Here is a 22,728-nt window from a genome sequence, read left to right as displayed (position 1 = left end):
CTTTGAGGATGATGTGGTTGATGTGCACTTGATGTGGTTTAGAGATCATTGGTGAGGGGCGGTCCCTATGGAGAGGGAGGAGTGTGATGGACCATAGTAAAGTGGATGTTGTCCAGAAAGAAGGGAGCACATTCCAAGGAGGGAGAGGTGAGACAAGACCCAACGTAGCACAGAGCTAGATCGGAGAAGGAAGAGAGCTAAGCGAGCCATTCCTTAGAATCTCCCAGGGATAGAGCAATCTAGGTTTGGCCTGGCAAGATTCTGTCTTCCTGGTGTGAGCAAGTAAAGAACTAGATTTTGGCTGGATTGTTCTATGTCCTTCTTGGGTTGGGCCTGACATCATCCTTCTCAGACAAGAAACACAATTAGACGAGCTAAAACTACTTTAGGCTACAAGATACACCAGAATCTTACATGTTTGAAGGTACAAACTTCCCGCCATTGCTTTTAACCACCTGACTAATTAGGTAAGGTAAAGGTAAAGGTTCCCCTCGCACATACATGCTGGTCGTTCCCGACTCTAGGGGGCGGTGCTCATCTCCATTTCAAAGTCGAAGAGCCAGCGCTGTCCAAAGACATCTCCGTGGTCATATGGCCGACATGACTAAATGCCAAAGGCACACAGAACGCTGTTCCCTTCCCACCAAAGGTGGTCCCTATTTTTCTACTTGCATTTTTTACCTGCTTTCGAACTGCTAGGTTGGCAGAAGCTGGGACAAGGAACGGGAGCTCACCCTGTTACGCAGCACTAGGGATTCGAACCGCTGAACTGCCGACCTTTCGATCGACAAGCTCAGCATCTTAGCCACTGAGCCACCACCTCCCTATATTATTAGGACAAACCCTAAATTTTTTTCTCTGTCCATTAAAGCAACTGTGGGCTCTTCCTTCCCTTGTTTGATCCTTCCCTAGGCAGCATAGCATTTCTTCCCCTCTTCTCCCAAGGTTTCCATTCCATTAGAAATGTTGAATCAGACCGAGAGGAACCATATTCTCTTAATATCATTGTGCCGGAGCCCCTCAAATCAAATTAAGATCTCAGTGCTCCGTTCTATGCCACTGTAGTCATCCTGTCTTTAAGTAGCTGCTCTTCCCCTTAAAAGAAACAAAACGAAACAAAATTGGAATTAATTAATTGGCAGGTCTTGGAATGATGCCCTTCGTTTCCCAAAAGGCAAATTCCATTAGAACTTCAGGAAGAACCTACTAATGGTGCAGGTCATTCTACTCTGGGTTTAAATCCACAGAGAAACGGCTGGAGATCTCGTTGCTATTTTGTATTTTCAAGAAGGGCTCGAGGAATATTTTGGAGGAACAGTTTGGATCCCAGCTCTAGTAAGAAAGTAGAGTCGATGACTTGAGTGGAGCCTTCAAAGTCTCCAATTGTAGGATTCTGAGTAAAATAGGAATGTTGCAAATCTTTGCAATGTTGCAGATCATTGCAGTTTGAGTAAGAAGGGTCCAGAGGAGGAGATAATTCAGCTAATAGAGATGCAGAATCCTTTGAGAGTCCAGCTCTGGCAACTGACACCTCCCCTCTCTTGTAACACAAGAGTTTGTGGAGTTTGGACTGCTCTTTCATACTCCTGTTCAGACCGGTGGCATTTTTTTTTTTTTTAAATAGCAATCTCTCCACTGGCTACATTTAAATTGGCACTTTTGATCCTTGGCCGTTGACCTTAGAGGCAAAAACACAGTTTGCGGTTTACACAGCAGTGAGCATGTGAGCAATTAAGCCAACCCATGTAGGAGGAGGAGGGGGGGAAAAAAACTCGTTTGGAGACAGCAGGCACAGTGGCGAGGCTGAAACCCATCCGGTTGAGCCCTGGACAATGTCTGCTTGCCTTCCCCTTCCCCATTTTTGATGTGATTGTAATGAAAAGCAAAAAACGGAACCCGAAAAGGGCTCGCCGATTTGCAGCGCAGACCATTAGATCTCTCAAATGGTCCAGAGATATTTTACTAGGAGAGTCCTCAAATCTTCTGCTCGAAATAATAAATTTCAAGCCTCCCACCAGGTTTGAAATTTTAGGTCTGGATTGCCACAAACTACGCCGTCTACATCGTCGTCTACGACCTAAGCTTAGTACATAAGATAATTTACTATAACGTCCTACCTGTTAATGAGTACTTTAACTTCAACCGTAATAACACAAGGGCTATATAGATTCAAACTCAATGTAATTCGCTCTAATCTTGATGGTAGGAAATACGTCTTCTGCAATAGAGTAGTGAATGTCTGGAACACTCTACCTGATCCTGTTGTTAGTCTCTCTAACCCTTTTACCTTAAACTGTGTACCGTGGACCTTTCATGTTTCTTAAGAGGTCCCTACGGGGGCGTGCATAAGCGCACCAGCGTGCCTACCGTCCCTGTCCTACTGTCCCCATTTATATGCACTCATTTTTTTTTTAATTGAATTTATATACTGCCCTACTCCCGAAGGACTCAGGGCGGTGAACAGCCATAGAATAAAACATATAAATACAAAATTTAAAATAAAATAAAACGAATTAAATAATTTGGCTGAATTTTATGTGCTTATGACTATATTTTGCCTATTTATAGCCTTTTATTTGTGCCAATTTCTTTTTATGTGTCCATGTCTATGTCTATACTGATACTTGTTTCTTTGGACTTGTTGACAAACAAACAAATAAATAAATAACTTTCCAGGCACTGAGGAATGCAAAAGCTGAACTCTTATTATAGAGTTGTGTCCGCTCACCATGCAAACTGATACACAGAATTTTAATTAAATTTAAACGAGATTTAAATTTAATTTTTTTTTCCCTCTTACCCCTCCCATGTCTGGAAGCTTTAAAGCAGTGTTTCTCAACCTTGACAACTTGAAGATGAATGGACTTCAACTCCCAGAATTCCCCAGCCAGCATAGCTGGCTGGGGAATTCTGGGAGTTGAAGTCCACTCATCTTCAAGTTGCCAAGGTTGAGAAACACTGCTTTAAAGGTTTCACCAAAGCTACACATTAGCCTTGGATCTAAGACGGGGACGGATTTACCGTATACTTAAGAACATTCAGTGGCTGCATTTTTTTTTTGTTGTTGTTAAATACCTAGAAATATGTGCAAGTCCGCATTATATTCAAATAGACATTTGCATGAGAATGGAGCATTGACAGTAACAAAAATAATAATAATAATAATAATAATAATAATAATAATAATAATAATAATAATAACTGGGCATTCTGGCCACACCTGAACCAAATTCCATCTTGGTTTGCTGTAATTTGGCCACGATACTCTTGGGCATAACATCTAAGCTTAGCGCAGAACAGTGACACCCGCCCTCTCTGTGGAGAACATCTTAAAAGGCTTCAGAATTGCTTCTTCGCGGCTGACTAGCGCCCTCTAGGGGAATGTGCTTGAATTTTTTAAAAAAAGAAGAAGAAGTTGGCATCCCAAATACCTTAGTAGCGTTTACAACCAGATTGAAGTTTTGCCAGAAGCTTCAGGTCTTCAGCAGAACCGATAGGAAATTCTTAACTTCGCAAATCATGAGAAGGGTGAATTATTAATGCCTTCCCTAAGCTATCAACTTAAATAAATACCACTACCTTACCCTCAGTTGGAGGAAAACATTCTCTCCTCCTTGCCAAAAATAACAGCCTTCCAAACCAGAGGTGGGATTCAGCCGGTTCGGACCAATTCACCCGAACCAGTAGCAGAAATCACAGATGGGCCCACCGACATGGCTCAGCTTTAGGCCATCCTATTTCGGCACATATCTGAGGCCGGAGGCCAGTGGTGGGTTGCTACCATTTCACCCTGGATTGGACAAACCGGTAGCGGCGGTGGTGGGAGGCTCCGCCTACCTGTCCGGACATCTCTGCACATGTGCAGAAGCATCGCGCGCGTGAGCGCATCCGCGCCCGCGAATGAACCGATAGCAATCGAAATTGAAACTCACTACTGCCAGATGCATGCACAGAAGGCGCACGGCAGGGGTGAAATGCTCCCAGTTCAGACCGGATCGCCCGATCTAGTAGCGATGGAGGCGGGTGGTTCAAAGAACCGGTAGCAAAAATCCCCGCGCCCCCCCCCCCCATGCCCAGCTGAACTGCGCGATCATCAGAGGCTTTTTAAAATTATTTTTAAAAGCATTTTTTCTACAACCTCTTTGGCCGAAAAAATGCTTTTAAATTTTTTTTTTAAAAAGCCTCTGATGATCACGGGGCTCAGCTGGGATCGTCAGTGGCTTTTACAAGCATTTTTTTACAACCTCTTCGGCCGAAGAGGTTGTAGAAAAAATGGTTTTAAAAGTAAAAAAAAAAAAATGTTGGCCATGCCCACCCAGTCACATTACCCCATCACCACCAAGCCACACTCACAGATCCAGTAGTAACAAATTTTAGATTTCACCACTGGCGCACGCACCAGCAAAACACATGTGTGGAAGGCCAGGCACACACGTGGATGGGGCGCGTGTGAGCATAGCGATCACATGTCCACGCGCACTCCACATTTGTGAACCGGTAGGGAAAGTAAGTGCAATGCCACCCCTGTTCCAAACCTTCCCTAAGATCATTTCCATTTTCAATTAGAACAAAGCAATCAGTGTGAGCAAAAGGAAATGCAAGTTGGCCTGGTTTTGCATGGATCTCTTGAAAGATTACCGTTGATATTATTGCGATAACGGGGGAGCCCACCATCAGCCTGATGTTTGGATTGGATTTGGCCTTTTTAGCCACCTATCGAGTCCTTCCTTAAGGACCTAGGAGAGACAGATGTTGTTTGATGATATTATTAGTGGTAGCATTTATATATGCACTAACGTGAAATCACAGCTGCCAGTTCTTTAGCTGGTGCTGGCCTTCACACACTACAGTATTACAAGTGTTGTACCTTATGATTCTTGACGATGTATCTTTTCTTTTATGTACTCCGAGAGCTTATGCACCCAGACAAATTCCTTGGGTGTCCAATCACACTTGGCCAGTGGTGGGATTCAAATAAGTTAACAACCGGTTCTCTGCCCTAATGATTTCTTCCAACAACCAATTCACCAAACTGCTTAGAAAGTTAACAACCGGTTCTCCCGAACTGGCTGAATCCCACCACTGCACTTGGCCAATAAAGAATTCTATCTATCTATTCTATCTACTAGGAGGTTGCAATGTATTGGCACACTATATGTGTGGCTATTTAAGATTTGGGGCAGCTAGCTGGAGATGAGTTAGCACAGTCTGTCCACTTTTCCAAAAAGTCTCTCTGTTTGCCTGACAATGAGGAGGGGGATTACAGAATCCCGAAGTAGAAGACCTCCCAATTACACATTCAAGGTCTATTTGCAACCATCTCCTCTTGTTGAATCTCTGGAGTTCAACCTCTTTTTGCAGAAAATAATGTCTTAGTTGCAGAGATGAGGAACCTCTTGGGCCTCTAGATCAAGGCTCTCCGAACTTGGGAACTTTAAGACTTGTGGACTTCAACTCCCAGAAATCTGGGAGTTGAAGTCCACAAGTCTTAAAGTTCTCAAGTTTGGAGACCTCTGCTCTAGGTCTTACTAAATACAGTTCTCAGCATTGTTCAACTGCAGCTGAGCTGGTTGGAGCTCCTGGGAGTTATAGTTTTGATCAACGAGTGGAATGTCCCAGTTTCCCAGCTACTCTTGCTACTTGAATGGCTTGTATCCAAGGTGTACCTTGGTTGACTTCTCATCTGAAATTTCTCCTTCCTCTCCTCCTCGGTCCCTGCACCTTGTTCCCCAGGGTTCTGCTTAGAGTCGAATGTGCACAAGGATTGGTCTTTTATTCCCAGGTTCTGATGCCTGGGCAGGGTAAATAACAATCTCTTCCAAAAAGAGATGTAGTTATTAAACACAACTCAGCTAGTGCCAGCAAAAGCTCCAGGTATCCCAGAGGGAACTAGGAAATAAATTACCCACTTACAGAATGTAATTGGTGAGGGATTAAAAATCAATGGCTAGAACAAGATAGCAGTTTTGGCCAGGTTCTTCGGAGAAGGAGGAGAAAAACAATATCCTTCCTAAGAAGACAACCCACTCCATCTTTCAGCCCATGGTTGCCAATGTTTTGGACATGAGCCATCCTGCAGGAAGGCATTTCATGCGTGTCAAATTCATGGGGTGATAGCTAACCGCAAGGGTAGTCTGGAATAACCAGTTCTGCAAGTGTGGTAAGATCAAGTGGAGGGCGTAGAGGTGAGGAACGTCAATGAAAGCTCCAGAACCTCCGTAGACAAATCCTTGTCTTCTTTAAAGATTTTCAAGGAGAGATTTCTTGTGGGTGGGTGTTTGTGAAGAGGTTCGTAGCAATCTTAGCCAGTGTGGTGCAGTTATTAGACTGTTGGATCAAGAGGAGAAATCCCCGTTCAGAGTATTTGAAGATTTTGAACCAGTCATTGGGAACCAGTTACAGGGAGACATGATAACTGTCTTCCAGTACTTGAGGGACTGTCACAGAGATGAGGGGGTTGACTTATTTTCCAAAGCACCTGAGGGCAGGCCAAGAAGTAACAGGTGGAAGCTAATCAAAGAGACACCCAACCTGGAAACAAGAAGGAATTTCCTGACAGTTAAGTACTATGAAGTCATAGAACAATGAGTTGTGTGTGCTCCATCACTGGAGGTTTTCCAAAATACACTGGACAACCATTTGAGCAGGATAGTATAAGGTCTCCTGGCTTAAGCAGGGAATTGGACTAAAAGATTTCTAAGATCCTTTCCAGCTCTATGATCCTATGACTTTTGAGACTGGCTTTTCTTGCAGAGTTATAAGCATGAAACTAAAATGAGAATAATGATGAAAACTGCTTGGAAGAAATGTAGTTTCTTGATTTCTTAATATAATACCCTGTTTCCCCGAAAATACAACCCAACCAGAAAATAAGTCCTAGCATGATTTTTCAGGATGCTCATAATATAAGACCTACCCCCAAAATAAGGCCCAGTTAAGATTGTCAGCCAGATGGATGCATTTAGTAACATATTTCCCCCAAAATAAGACCTAACCAGAAAATAAGCCCTAATGCGTTTTTTTTTTGAGCAAAACTTAATATAAGACCCGGTCTTATTTTGGGGGACACATGGTATATAAATTCAGTGCAACAATGTAAATAAGAAAGGCAGGAGAGAAATCAAACTAACCAGTCCATCGAAATAAAATCAAGAGTGGGCAACGGAAACTCAAAAGCTTCCCATTACAGCTGATACAATCTTCTAGAATTGGCTTTGTCCAACTCAACAGTTCTTCATACTTAAAAAAAGGGAGAGCAGGCACAGAATAAGAAACCGACATACGAAATGAAGGAGGAGCATGGGATACTGTACATTCAGTGTAACAATAGACCGAGATCTCTTTGAAGAGCTGTTCAAAGGATTACTGTCCATTTCAAAGTAGCTCGGCTGCAAAATTGCCCAATTTATGTGTGTTTTAAAAATAGAGATTCCTGAAAAAGAACAGCTGCGTGGTTGTGAAGCTGCTGTGAGCAGAGAGTCCCAGAGTAGCTGATTGAACAGATCATCTCTTGGTAGTAACCGTCTCTATACTGAGAACAGATAATAGGTTGCATCTCCATTCACACAACTTGAATTATTTCTAGCTTTTGATCTGGACCTCTGTAGGATTTTCCACAGGGTTGGGGGACAAGGAGGGGGAGATTAAAATATGTCAGATCACACTTAAGCACTACACACTCAACCTACAGGTCTACAAACCACAATGGTGTCAATACATGCATGATGACATCGTCATGCAAACGTTGCCTTCATGCATTTGTGCCTCGTTGCCTGACGCAAGTAAACGCATTGCATTGTGTTTGTTCCTCCATTCAACAAATCTATATAGCTGTAGGAGATGACCAGGTTGAGGGAGAGATCAAATCTGTCATCAGCCTTGAATCCTTTCGTACTCACAAGAGATCTAAGTCTGACCCCCTTTAACTTCTGTTGATTCTTATCTACCGTCAATTTGCCTTGGATGTTAGTAGTTCAGATTCTTGTAGAACGCTAGCAGGGAATAAACCTGTACTCATTTGGACAACCTTGGTTCCCAGATTGGGAAATCCTGCTGCCAACTTGTTTTGACTGTCAGTAGTTCAGATTCTTGTAGAGTGCTTAAGCTTGTGATACATCCTTGTATTCTTTTGATATGCCTGGATTTCCTGGCCATAGCTGCCCATTTCATGAGAAGTGACTCTGGATGGTGAACCATAGTCGTAGCATTTGATGTACATACTTGCGTCAGGCATCAAGGGGCAAAGCCACACAGGCAGCAGTTACATGATAACATGGGTATCATTCTTTTTTAAGGCCATGTGTTCTATGCGAACCCATGTGACACATTTCATCGGTGATTAAATCAACCCATTTTCTGAGTTTCAGACACTCAACCTCATGCAATTGGATTGGGTTCGTACAATTCATTAAGCCGCCTAAAAACAAACTAATTGCATCCCTGGAGCCAGGGGTGAAATCCAATTTTTTTCCCTTACCGGTTCTGTGGGCATGGCTTGGTGGGCATGGCAGGGGGAAGGATACTACAAAATCTCCATTCCCACCCCACTCTGGGGCCAGCCAGAAGTGGTATTTGCCGTTTCTCCAAACTACTCAAAATTTCCGCTACCAGTTCTGCAGAACCTGTTAGAACCTGCTGGATTTCACCCCTGCCTGGAGCCTCAAAATCTTTGAGGAACCTACTTGTCTCGGAGTTCTGTTTGCTATGGGTGTATTACTTGGAACCCTGACACTAAAGTTAAGACTAAGTAAGCAAGTTAGACCAGCCTCCCCCCCCCAAAAAAAGCAGGACATCTCTAGAGAGTGCGTAGGTGTGTAAAAAATTCTAGAAGGCATTTGCAACTGTGCAATTGCAGTCTTCGTCCCCCACCCCCTTTGTACATGGACTCAGCATTAAAAGTAGGGGGTTGGTCTCAGATTGCACGGTTGCAGGCCCTATTTGTTGTTTTCAACCCACAGATTTCTGCAAGAAATGCAAGAAAGGAAATTGAAGCTCCCCCCACCCCCACACCTCCAATCCCAAGAAAACACAATTGTTGCTCCTGTAGCTTGCTCTGGTTTCGAAAAGAGAGTGGCTTTATATTTAAGGAGAGGATGGATGAAACCCGATCCCTTAACTAATTTCCTCGGCCTCTCCACGGACAAAGCATCCGCCGTGCCGGGCTGTTATTTATTTATTTCCCAGGCTGCAAAGAGAGGCCACCTTATCTCTTGTGTCAAATGCCATTAAAGCCTAACGCTGGCGGAGAGCACGAGAAGAGACAGATGCTGGCAATAATCATGAACGGGTCATTATTTACAGAGGCTGCAATGAGGTTTTGGTTATTTATGACCCTTGAGAAAGCCAGGAAGGGTAGGTTATTGGGGAAGTCAATCATAACCACGTAGGAGCTTGTTACGTTGTTTAATAGTCTCTTCCTCTGGCGCGCGCACATAGGGAGGCGTGCTTCCCGTAACCTTCAGATCTGCCAGTCTTTCTCCATCTGCCCTATTTATTGCTCCACCGTGAGTCGATTCAGAACGGGGCCTCGGTGCTCTACCTGTTGCTGCCTTCCATAGAATGTAGAATCATAGGGTTGTAAGGGACTTCAGAAGCCTTGTAGTCCAACACACACACATACCCTGCTGAAGCTAGGAGACCTCATACTATCCCAGTCAATTGGCTGTCCAGCCTCTTCTTGAAAACCTCCAGCGATGGAGCATCCACAACTTCTGAAAGCAAAGCCATCCCACTGATTAATTGTTCTCACTGTCAGAAATGTTCTTGATTCTAGGTTGCTTCTCTCTTGAATGACCTTCTTGTCTTGTCCCCCCAAGTGCTTTGGAATTACAGAATTATGGAATCACAAACAGAGTTGGAAGGGACTTTTGAGGTCTTCTTAGTCCATGCCAGGAGATCCTATAACGTTCTGGGCAAAGGGCTGTCCAATCTCTTCTTGAAAACCTCCAGTGATGGAGCATCCACAACTTCTGAAAGCAAAGCCATCCCACTGATTAATTGTTCTCACTGTCAGAAATGTTCTTGATTCCAGGTTGCTTCTCTCTTGAATGACCTTCCACCCACTGCTTCTTGTCTTGTCCCCCCAAGTGCTTTGGAATTACAGAATTATGGAATCACAAACAGAGTTGGAAGGGACTTTTGAGGTCTTCTTAGTCCATGCCAGGAGATCCTATAATGTTCTGGGCAAAGGGCTGTCCAATCTCTTCTTGAAAACCTCCAGCGATGGAGCATCCACAACTTCTGAAAGCAAAGCCATCCCACTGATTAATTGTTCTCACTGTCAGAAATGTTCTTGATTCCAGGTTGCTTCTCTCTTGAATGACCTTCCACCCACTGCTTCTTGTCTTGTCCCCCCAAGTGCTTTGGAATTACAGAATTATGGAATCACAAACAGAGTTGGAAGGGACTTTTGAGATCTTCTTAGTCCATGCCAGGAGATCCTATAATGTTCTGGGCAAAGGGCTGTCCAATCTCTTCTTGAAAACCTCCAGCGATGGAGCATCCACAACTTCTGAAAGCAAAGCCATCCCACTGATTAATTGTTCTCACTGTCAGAAATGTTCTTGATTCCAGGTTGCTTCTCTCTTGAATGACCTTCCACCCACTGCTTCTTGTCTTGTCCCCCCAAGTGCTTTGGAATTACAGAATTATGGAATCACAAACAGAGTTGGAAGGGACTTTTGAGGTCTTCTTAGTCCATGCCAGGAGATCCTATAATGTTCTGGGCAAAGGGCTGTCCAATCTCTTCTTGAAAACCTCCAGTGATGGAGCATCCACAACTTCTGAAAGCAAAGCCATCCCACTGATTAATTGTTCTCACTGTCAGAAATGTTCTTGATTCTAGGTTGCTTCTCTCTTGAATGACCTTCTTGTCTTGTCCCCCCAAGTGCTTTGGAATTACAGAATTATGGAATCACAAACAGAGTTGGAAGGGACTTTTGAGGTCTTCTTAGTCCATGCCAGGAGATCCTATAACGTTCTGGGCAAAGGGCTGTCCAATCTCTTCTTGAAAACCTCCAGCGATGGAGCATCCACAACTTCTGAAAGCAAAGCCATCCCACTGATTAATTGTTCTCACTGTCAGAAATGTTCTTGATTCTAGGTTGCTTCTCTCTTGAATGACCTTCTTGTCTTGTCCCCCCAAGTGCTTTGGAATTACAGAATTATGGAATCACAAACAGAGTTGGAAGGGACTTTTGAGGTCTTCTTAGTCCATGCCAGGAGATCCTATAACGTTCTGGGCAAAGGGCTGTCCAATCTCTTCTTGAAAACCTCCAGCGATGGAGCATCCACAACTTCTGAAAGCAAAGCCATCCCACTGATTAATTGTTCTCACTGTCAGAAATGTTCTTGATTCCAGGTTGCTTCTCTCTTGAATGACCTTCCACCCACTGCTTCTTGTCTTGTCCCCCCAAGTGCTTTGGAATTACAGAATTATGGAATCACAAACAGAGTTGGAAGGGACTTTTGAGATCTTCTTAGTCCATGCCAGGAGATCCTATAACGTTCTGGGCAAAGGGCTGTCCAATCTCTTCTTGAAAACCTCCAGCGATGGAGCATCCACAACTTCTGAAAGCAAAGCCATCCCACTGATTAATTGTTCTCACTGTCAGAAATGTTCTTGATTCCAGGTTGCTTCTCTCTTGAATGACCTTCCACCCACTGCTTCTTGTCTTGTCCCCCCAAGTGCTTTGGAATTACAGAATTATGGAATCACAAACAGAGTTGGAAGGGACTTTTGAGGTCTTCTTAGTCCATGCCAGGAGATCCTATAACGTTCTGGGCAAAGGGCTGTCCAATCTCTTCTTGAAAACCTCCAGTGATGGAGCACCCATTACTGATTGGAATCACTCTTGAAATAGGTGGGCCCAATCAACCCGGTGCAGGAAGAGGGTCCTTCAGCATTCACTGCATTGGATCCAGATCAATATTCTGGTGCTGCTTCCCAAAACAGCTTCCCAAAATTATTTGCACAAGAAATTCCTCCTTAGTTCCAGGTCGGATCTCTCTTGAATGATCTTCTACCAGTTGGCAGCATGGAAGCTGCCTAATATGGCTTCCAAAACTGACACCAGTTGCTTTTTGTCCTGCCTTCCGGTACTTTGGAGAACAGGCCAATTCACTCTTCTTCTTTCTGTGTTGGGCTCTGCCACAAGATGTTGCCATCTCATGCTTACTGTTGGGAGTCCAGATATCCAGCATATTCTTCGTTTTCCTCCTTTGCCTTTCCCCACATGAGAGAGTGACTCAAACATTCTGATGCTGCCATAAAAAGGAGGAGACGAGGCTTGACTTTTCACCTACTTATTTTCTCTGTAGATAATATCCCCTAGGAGATGGGATGGTGGGGGGAACATTCCTGTGGGGTGAGTTCAGAAGCTGGGGAGACTGATTTGGAAGATGGCCAATGAGAAGATGAGAATTGGGGAACGGAAAGGGAAGGGTTTGGGGGTCAGAGGGTTAGTATCGGCTACGACGAAGTCGGGGCCAGATCTGTTGTACTCAATAAATGGAATATTTCAGCAAAGATTAATTGTTTGGGAGTGCAATTTATTTGAGAGGACATCGAAACCTGACACTCCCCCATCTCATGCTGAGGCGTTATGTGAAGTTCTGCTTCACATTTCATGCAAATGCAGCTACTGTGATTTGTAAACCAAACTTTTTTAGTGGGTTGTGGGAATTCTGCCAGGGTTGGTGTCAGAGGTGGGATTCACTTACCTTCCCTACCGGTTTGTAAAGGAGAGCGTGCGTGCATGCTCACTTCGCTCGCCCGCGCCACCTCTGCACATACTCATGGCCTTCTGCGCATGTGCAGTAGTCACACATTACGTCCGGGTGGGTGGGCGGAGCCTCCCGCAGTCGCCGCTACCGGTTTGCGCGATTCGGAGAGAACCGGCTGAATCCCAGCACTGGTTGGTGCATTCAGAAAACCACTGCCACATAAATCAGACCTTAGTTCTGGATAAGCCCAGATTCCAGGTTTCATGGCCAAATGGCTTTCTTCCTCCTCATTGGTTTTGGAGGGCAAACCAGGCAGGCAAAAATAAGGGGAGATAGGTGGCCCCTCAGATAACCAGGACCTATGCCGTGAAGGCTTTGTAGGTTACCAGGTAGTAACTTGAATTGTACCCAGAAGCCGACTGGGAATCGATGTAGCTTGCATAAAGACAGATGGGCATAACAAGAAGTGACCATCATTCACACCGCTGCATTTTGAGCCAGCTGTGGCTTCTGAATGATTTTCAAGGGCAACCCCATGTAGAACATGTTGCAACAATCCCACCATCGATAGGTAAAGGTTCCCCTCGCACATACGTGCTAGTCGTTCCCAACTCTAGGGGGCGGTGCTCATCTCCGTTTCAAAGCCGAAGAGCCAGCGCTGTCCAAAGACGTCTCCGTGGTCATGTGGCTGGCATGACTCAACGCCAAAGGCGCACAGAACGCTGTTACCTTCCCACCAAAGGCGGTCCTATTTTTCTACTTGCATTTTTTACCTGCTTTCGAACTGCTAGGTTGGCAGAAGCTGGGACAAGGAACAGGAGCTCACTGCGTTACACGATAGAAGAGAATATATGTAGTTCAGGATTGATCTGTGGGGTTCTTGATGCTCTCTGAGCAAGCCAACAACAGAGCCCAGAAAGCCCTAAGGACTTCTTGGTGACCATTATCTCTAGACCACATCCATGTGGTCTACTTGACCATGAAAGCAGACAGAAGTGTGTCATTGCCATTTCAGACTCTGCTAGCTGATGGAAGACTGTAGGACAGCGATGTCCTCCATGGGTTAGTTAAGTAAACAAATGCAGAACTGGGGATGCAATTTTTACTGTGAAACATTGAGCTCTTGACATGATGAGACCAGGGATGGGATTCAGCCGGTTCTGGTGAACCGGATGTTAATTTTAATCTGGTTCGCCAAACCGGTTGTTCCAAGGACTGGTTGACCCCGCCCACCCCACCCTGCCCTTCCCCTCCCAGGAGTCTCCATGCAGCCCATTTTGGATGTCAGGTAACTGTAGGGTGCAAGCAGAGGCTCTCGGAGGGCGAAAAATGGACCTACCGGAAGTTCGGAAATGGGCCTGTTTCTGGCCTCAGGAGTGCCTCCAGAGCCCGGGGCAGGCCGTTTTCGCCCTCCTGGAGACTCCAGGAAAGACTCTGGAGCCTGGGGAGGGCGAAAACCCCCACACACACACCATGTTGCAGGAGGCCGAGTAGGCCACACCCTCATGAAATTTTTCAATCCCACCCCTGGATGAGACCAATTCTAGTGTCTTCCTAATGTGACTGACTTTGCTGCTTTTGAAGATCCAAAGGCAGTTTCAGCTGAGGGGGGGATCCAAGAGAAGGGAGGATCCAAGGCATGGTTCTCTGGCTGGACAATGCCTTGGATCCTCCCTTCTAGGGCATCAAAGCCACTCCCACCCCCAGCTTTCTTCCAGGTGGCTCTGATCGTTGCATTTTTCTCTTACTCCGACTAATGAGAGGTGGCTTGTTTTTAGAAGACAGGAAGCTTTTTGTAGGCATGTTGGGGAAGCAACAAAGTGAGGACGACGTCCGGCGACTCTTCGAACCCTTCGGACAGATTGAAGAATGCACCATCCTCCGAGGCCCCGATGGAGCCAGTAAAGGTGAGGGGGGCAGATGAAACGGGAGGGTAGGTCAAAAATGGAAAGAAGGTAGGATGGGGGGGGGTGGCAGCCTGTCAGGCCTGGAAGCATTGGGCCTTCAGGCCTGCCGCATTTACTACTGTGGGAAATTGGGAGGTGGGATTGTTTGGATCACGGGTGATATATAGTCATAATAACATTCCTTTCTCAAGAAGTCAAGGTCATCTTGCCCTGCACTGGTGGGCTGGAACTAGGAGGCATCTCCAATTGGGATGGTGCTTTGATTGGACCATGTGATGGACATGTGGGTGCAGGGGAAAAGGACCTGGACTTTCCTTTGGGTGGGGAAAACCTGGAAGCTTTCAGATTCGGGTTTTCCCAGATGGGCCAATAGGACATCTCTAATAAAATGGAACTTTGAGGAACTTCAAGCCTTGGAGTCTTCTTTCGTTTGGGGATGTTAGTTGAGATTACGATCCATATGTTTGTCAACTAGGAGTCTACATGGCACTATGCAAGGAGGACCAATCTAGAAGGTTGATGGATATTGATGAGATGTCTAAAGAAGTATCCAACCTGGGCCAATCTGATCTACTGTGTTTAATCCGTTTATGGATTTTAACCCCATTTCTGGGTTTGCATGATGCACTAGACCCCACTGAACAGCCAAGATCTACACCAGGGGTGTCCACTTTAAAACCTGTGGACTTCAACTCCCAGAATTTTCCAGCCATCAATGTTGTTTGCTGGGAAAATTCTGGGAGTTGAAGTCCACAAGTTCTTTATCGTAATGGATTGTGAAGACCAAGGGTATCCAACTTTGTGCTCTGTAACAGTTCATAGAATCCCATAATATTCCTAACATCATCTTGTTAAGGTCGAATTGCATATTCTGGAGGTGTTCTTTGCCACATTATAATGAGTTTCCAGGTAACAAGCAGTCCTCAAGGTACAACCGCAACTGAGCCCAACTGAGCCCCAAATTTCTGTTGCTAAATAAAACAGCTGTAAAGTGAGATTTGGTCCTGCTTTACGACCTTTCTTGCCACAGTTGTTAAGTGAATCACTGCAGTTGGTAAGTTAGTAACATGGCCATTGATTTGGCTTGTTAGAAGGACGCAGAACAGGATCATATGACCGGGGACACTGTATGAGCCATTTGCCAACTGTCTGAATTATGATTACGCAACCATGGGAATCCTGCAACGGATGTAAGTGTGGAAAAACAACAGTCATAAATCACTTTTTTCAGTGCTGTTATAGCTTCAAACAGTCAATCAACAAATGGTTGTAACTAGTTGAGGACAACCTGTAGTAAAGTTCAGCCTCCTCGTAAACTTCTTGTCTCTGGCCAGTCTGAGCTGGTTCTGATCAGAATCTTCCTATCAGAATCCTCACTCTTGCTTTGCAACTTCAAAGGACCTAAAAGCATTAATCGCAGGTGCTCCTGAGGAGTAAAAACAATGATCAGAGAGGCCCCTTTCTCCTGCTCCCATCAGGATAACGAAGGACGGAGAGGCAGAGGTAGAAGATCTGGCTCATATCCTATTTGACTCTTGCTTGTATAAGGGGGTGAGCAGTGGTGAAATTCTTTTGGTTTTGTCCGGCTCGCACGAACCGGTAGCAACGGCGGCGTGTGGTTCGGCGAACTGGTAGCGGTGGCAGCGGTGAGGCTCCAGCCACCTGCCCGGACGTTGTTTTTGACTCTCTGCACATGCGCAGAAGGCTTTGAGCATGTGCAGAGGGTCAAAAATTTGGACATGATTTTTGGGCATTTCCAAACCGGTAGGGAATGTAAGTAGATTTCACCCCTGGGGGTGAGAGACAGGTATCTTGTTCCATATACCAAATGAATGACCCACTGGGATCCCCATATCAAAACAACTTACTTTATATGCAGCCAGAACCTGAAAATAAAATTTAACACAGCATGGTCCTTAAAACAAAATGGTTCGGTTGAGATCTGCCTACCTGTGGGACTGATTGGGGTAGATTGTAAGGGTGACACCGAAAGATAATTTGAGGTCATTTTATTCTATTTTATATATTTATGTATTAAATTATATTGTAGCTTCTCTATTTTACCCTACTCTTATTTTAAATTGTTTGCATAAGATTTTATTGGCGATATGTCTTTGCACCTTGTGCTTTGATATGGCCTTATAGGCTGATCAAAGCTATCATTTGAAATCGTGTTTTATTCCAATTTCATTTTAAATTGTATTTTATAAATATTCCATTTTAAATTGTTTTTATCAGATTTTAGTAATAGTTTGTGTCTGGAACGCTGCACTTTGATATGGCCCAGGGGCTAATCAATAAAGTAAACTAACTATAACTATAAGGAAAGCGACTTGAAAAATTTGAACATTGCTACGGAGGCAAAAAAATAAAGTAAAATAAAAATAAAAATTATGGTTCCTCGGCTTTTCCTTCAAACTGAATTGATACCTGAACGGAGTTGAACCTATTGGCCTTCCGAAAAGCGGTGAAGACCTGGCTTTTCCAGCAGGCCTGGGGCCCTTGATCTCGCTCTTGTGATCTGGCGAGATCCGGCCATGAATGGCGTGAATGAGTTTTTAATGTTTTTAATTTTGAAATGTTTTTTACAATGCTTTTTAAAAATGTATTGTGAGCCGTCCTGAGTCTTCGGAGAGGGGCGGCATATAAATCGAATTAATGAAATTAAATTAAATTAACTGAATCGAACTGAGTTTTTAATCTCTCCCTCTAGGATGTGCCTTTGTCAAATACGGAAGCCACGCAGAAGCTCAAGCCGCCATTAGCACTCTCCACGGAAGTCAAACCATGCCGGTAAGTGTGGGCCAAAACCTACTCCCAGAGGGAGGAACAACATAGTGTACAACTCAGGGGTGGGTTCTACTAACCTTTACTACTGGTTCGCAATGCGAACATGCATGCAGAAGCTTCTGCACATGCGCAGATCCTCCATAATGATGTCCGGGTGGGTGGGCGGAGCTTCCCGCCAGTTTTACCACCAGTTTGCAAGAACTGGACCGAACCGGGAGCAACCCACCACTGGTACGACTTCATGCGCTCAAAAGGGAAAAGTGCAATGGCACCGTTAGCAACTGGGCCATTCCGATAGTTCTCGAAGGGACCAGACATTTCCATAGTTCAACAAGGCAGTTGGTAAGTGGTGCGGTAGCCTAGAGGCGGAACTCTCGCCTCACAATCAGGAGGCTGTGAGTTCGATCCTAGGTAGAGGCAGATATTTCTCTCTCTGGGCACAATGAGAATATTATCTGATGAACAAAACTCCGCACTGGCGACAGGGAGGGCATCTGGCCAGTAAACACTCAGCTCCATTCAATTGCCCAGAACTCCACCCCGCAAGGGACTATGGAGTCATTGAAAGATGATGATGAGTGATTCCCTTCATTGAGTGGTGCATAGCCTAGAGGTGGAGCTCTCGCCTCACAATCAGGAGGCTGTGAGTTCGATCCTAGGTAGAGGCAGATATTTCTCTCTCTGGGCACAATGAGAATATTATCTGATGAACAAAACTCCGCACTGGCGACAGGGAGGGCATCTGGCCAGTAAACACTCAGCTCCATTCAATTGCCCAGAACTCCACCCCGCAAGGGACTATGGAGTCATTGAAAGATGATGATGAGTGATTCCCTTCATTGAGTGGTGCATAGCCTAGAGGCGGAACTCTCGCCTCACAATCAGGAGGCTGTGAGTTCGATCCTAGGTAGAGGCAGATATTTCTCTCTCTGGGCACAATGAGAATATTATCTGATGAACAAAACTCCGCACTGGCGACAGGGAGGGCATCTGGCCAGTAAACACTCAGCTCCATTCAATTGCCCAGAACTCCACCCCGCAAGGGACTATGGAGTCATTGAAAGATGATGATGAGTGATTCCCTTCATTGAGTGGTGCATAGCCTAGAGGTGGAGCTCTCGCCTCACAATCAGGAGGCTGTGAGTTCGATCCTAGGTAGAGGCAGATATTTCTCTCTCTGGGCACAGTGAGAATATATCTGGTGAATATAACTCCGCATTGGCGACAGGAAGGGCATCCGGCCATTAAACCCTCTCCTAGCTCCGTTCAGTTGCCCAGACTCCACCCCACAAGGGATTATGAGGTCGTTAAAAGAAAGTGATGAACAAGGCAGTTGTTAAAGGAGTCCTGTCCAATTTTATGATCTTTCCAAGAACAAAAATGGGATTTCGACTTGCAATAAGACGCGGACACCTGGCAAACCTTTCATGTGCCTAACGAATCATTAGAGTGGTTAAACGAATCACAGCAGTCCTTAAGGGAACCATGCAGCCATTAAGCGAATCAGGCTTTCCATATTGACTTTGCTTGCTGGAAGCTGGCTGCGAAGGCCATAAACAAGAGCCTGTAGTACAATGGACTAAAGAACACTGTTATTAACATCTGCTGCTTGCAATTACTGCAAGTTCGAATCTCACCAGGCTCAAGGTTGACTCAGCCTTCCATCCTTTCAAAGGTAGGTGAAATGAGGACCCAGATTGTGGGGGCAATAAGCTGACTTTGTATAAATATACAAAAGTATGAACGCTATTGCTTAGCGCATTGTAAGCCGCCCTGAGTCTCCGGAGAAGGGTGGCATATAAATTAATGCAAAAAAAATAAATAAATGGCGGTCTCATCACCCTGGGATGCTGTACCTGTCATAAATAAGATGCCAGTTGCTGAGAGGGTCATAAGTGTGAAGAGTGCTCGTAAGTCACTTTTTCCAGGGTCGTCGTAACTTTGAACTGTCATTAAACAAACATAAGTTGTGGGCTATCTGTGCAGGAGGGCCCAGAATCCAAAACGCAGCCCAGAACAAAGCCTAGAATCCATTTGAATTCATCTGCATTGCATTAAAATTATACGGAATTGCAATGATGTTATCGTAACGCGATTACTTTCCACATATTTAATAATAGCCCCACCATATTAAGTTAAGCATATGAAAGATTTGCCAGGCATCTGAGACTTACTGCAAGTCAAAATCCCATTCAAGTTCTCGGAAAGAAAACTAACAGTATATTTCGCCTTTAACTTTCCTATCCTAATAATTCTTTTCTCTAAAGCAAGAACGCTTCAGTCTTTTTATACCCTGGACCCCTTTAAGCAACTGAGAAAAAGACATTTAAATCATCTTCTTTTAATTACCAGGGGTGAAATGCTCCCAGTTCAGACCGGTTCAGCAAACCCGGTAGCGATCGTGGCGGGTGGTTCGGAGAACCGGTAGCGATGACGGCGCGAGGCTCCGCCCACCCGCCCAGTTGCCGTTACTTCCCGGTTTTAACCAGGAATTAATGTGTTTTTTACCCTCTGTGCATGCGCAGAAGGTTTTGTGCATGGTGCATGGACGGCGCGTGCACTTCCGAACCGGTAAGGAAGGTAAGTAGATTTCACCCCTGCCATAATCCCTTGCAGGGTGGAGTCAGGGCAACTGAATGGAGCTGAGTATTTACTGGCCGGATGCCCTTCCTGTTCCCAGAGCGGAGGTTTTTTTTTTTCAGCAGATACATTCTCACTGTGCCCAGAGAGAGAGAAATATCTGCCTTTACCTAGGATGGAACTCCCAGCCTCCTGATTGTGAGGCGAGAGCTCCACCTCTAGGCCATCGCGCCACTCCAGAATAATGCATTTAAATACATAAAATAAAACAACATTGATATTGATCTCGTATCACAAATGAACCATTTATGCTCAAAAGGTGCTTTCAAAATGAATCACAAGGCAATAAATACCCCTTGTTTTGCTATAATAATTTTAGAGGGTGAGATTTGTGGAAATTTGCAAACATTTGTGGAGTCTAGTGGCTGTGTGTTAGTTTGTGGTCCATATACATTCTTGGAGGAGAATTTAAGGTCGAGTTTACTGAAGATAAAGGTATATATATATATATATATATATATATATATATATATATATATATATATGTAGGTCTTTGGTTATTCGGGTCTTCTCCCACGTAAAATTGGAAGTGTCTTGGCGACGTTTCGACGAAGTCTCATTCGTCATCTTCAGGCTGGTGTTCTCGGCTTCGTGCTTCCAGGAAGAAGCTCCTGGAAGCACGAAGCCGAGAACACCAGCCTGAAGATGACGAATGAGACTTCGTCGAAACGTCGCCAAGACACTTCCAATTTTACGTGGGAGAAGACCCGAATAACCAAAGACCTACATACAAACACCCGCGAAAATCTGAGAAAACATATATATATATATCTGCCTTTACCTCTTTTCTTCCTTCCTTCCTTTCTCTTCCTTTCTTTCTTCCTCTCTCTCCTTTCTTCTTCCCTTCACCTCTACCCCTACCTCTTTTCTTCCTTTCGTCTTTCTTACCCCTCCCTTCCTTTACCTCTCCTGCCTTCCTTCCTTCCTTCTCTTCCTTCCTTCCTTTCTCTTTTCTTCCGTCCTCTCTCTCTCTGTGTGTGTCCCCTCTCCCTCCCACTCTCTCTCTACCGTTACCCACTTCCTTCTTTTCTTTTCCTCACCTTCCCTCCCTCACCCAAACACACATTTTCTCCCCCTTTTGTTCCATCGGCTGCTAATTTATCATTTCGGTGATTGGATCAGATTCTTGGGGATCAAATCACTTGTTGCAAAAAATAACTCTCTGCTGTTTATTCTGATCAGCAGCTGTGTTCTCCAAGCAGGTGTCAGGAGGTAATTGAATCACCGGCTTGAGAAAACTGCCATTTAATTAACAATGAAGGTCATAGTTCTAAATGAGAGTGAGAGGGAAAAGGAGGGAGCCAGAGGCCCCAGGAGTCGCGGTGATTATAGAAGAGGATTGAACTGATCAGCAGTTGCAAGGAGGTTGGGCTGACAATGAACTCCAATGGCCCCAGATGAGTTTGGAAGGGGACAAAGAGTTTGGAGGGAAGTAAATGTGAAGGAAGGAAGTAGGAAGCAAAGGAGGTGGAAGGACAGAAGAAAGAAAGGAACAGAACAGATAGAGGTAGAGAGGAGGGAGGGAGGGAGGTAGAAAGGAAAGAAGGAGGGAAGGAAGGCAGGAAGGCAGGAAGGAAGGAGGGAAGGAAGGAAGGAGGGAGGGAAGAAGGAGGGAGAGTAGAAAGGAGGGAAGGAAGGAAGGAAGGAAGGAAGGAAGAAAAGAAGGAAGCAAGGAGGGAGAGTAGGAAGGAAAGAAGGAGGAGGGAGGAAGGAAGGAAGGAAGGAAGGAAGGAAGGAAGGAAGGAAGGAAGGAAGGAAGGAAGGGAGGGAGGGAGAGAAGGAAGGAGGGAGGGAGGATAGGAAGTGAAGAAGGAAGGAAGGAAAGGAGGGAGGGAGGGAGGGAGGAAGGAAGGAAGGAAGGAAGGGAGGGAGGGAGGGAGGGAGGGAGAGAAGGAAGGAGGGAGGGAGGATAGGAAGTGAAGAAGGAAGGAAGGAAAGGAGGGAGGGAGGAAGGAAGGAAGGAAGGAGGGAGGGAAGAAGGAGGGAGGGAAGGAAGGAGGGTAGGAAAGAAGGAGGGAGGGAGGGAAGAAGGAGGAAGGGAAGGAAGCAAGGAAGGAAAGAAGAAAGCAAGGAGGGAGGGTAGGAAGGAAAGAAGGAGGGAGGGAGGAAAGAAGGAGGGAGGAAGGGAGGAAGGAAGGACTAGAGCATGAAGGGAGGGAGAGAGGGAAGATGGAAAGGAGGGAAGGAAGGTAGGAAAGAAAGAAGAAAAAATGGAGGGAGGGAGGGAGGGAGGGAGGGAGGGAGGAAGGAAGGAAGGAAGGAAGGAAGGAAGGAAGGAAGGAAGGAAGGAAGGAAGGAAGGATTCATCTATTGACTGTTGACATCAAAAACAGAAGGCACCAAAAAAGGCCTTTCCAAACAAAATCACCCGTGCTTCTTAGAGGAGCCCATCCCAAAGCAGAGGTGCACTAACTGCCCTGAAGATTATAACCCCCAACCCTAAAGTGGTAGAAAGGGGAAACTGTCAAGTACACGACCGGAGCCTAATCAGGATCACTCTGTTTGTCGTGAAACCTAAGTGTAAATGAGCCCCTCCCTCTCAAAAACTTTTTTTTTTAAATCAATCTTGGCCTTGGGGAAAAAAAATAACATGCCTGGATCCTGGGATTAAAAATGCATTTCGGGAAATGGTCACTGCAAGGATTAGCACGTTTATCTCCAAGCTTCT

The 22,728-nt window shown here is 45.2% G+C and overlaps 1 protein-coding gene across 10 annotated transcripts in view; it reads left to right on the top strand.

Moving 5' to 3' along the window:
* CELF6 (CUGBP Elav-like family member 6) overlaps window positions 1-22,728 on the top strand; it is a 148,465-nt gene that overhangs the window by 103,380 nt on the left and 22,357 nt on the right. For 7 of the 10 annotated variants that reach the window (XR_015729797.1, XM_034432582.3, XM_087878161.1 and 4 more), the window contains 2 exons: window positions 14,502-14,630; window positions 17,344-17,423. Coding sequence is in view for 9 of the 10 variants with exons in the window: in XM_034432582.3 (XP_034288473.2) it covers window positions 14,502-14,630; window positions 17,344-17,423 (209 nt within the window). In the remaining variant the exon portion in view is untranslated. The remainder of the gene's footprint in view (window positions 1-14,501; window positions 14,631-17,343; window positions 17,424-22,728) is intronic. The other 3 variants (XM_087878159.1, XM_087878165.1, XM_087878163.1) reach the window with 1 other exon arrangement.

Source organism: Pantherophis guttatus, chromosome 13, assembly GCF_059756535.1.
Source record: "Pantherophis guttatus breed Tessera chromosome 13, ASM5975653v1, whole genome shotgun sequence".
In the NCBI taxonomy this organism is placed as follows: domain Eukaryota; kingdom Metazoa; phylum Chordata; class Lepidosauria; order Squamata; family Colubridae; genus Pantherophis; species Pantherophis guttatus.
Note: the sequence above shows the minus strand (reverse complement) of the source record. Positions and strands in the feature narration are given on the sequence as shown.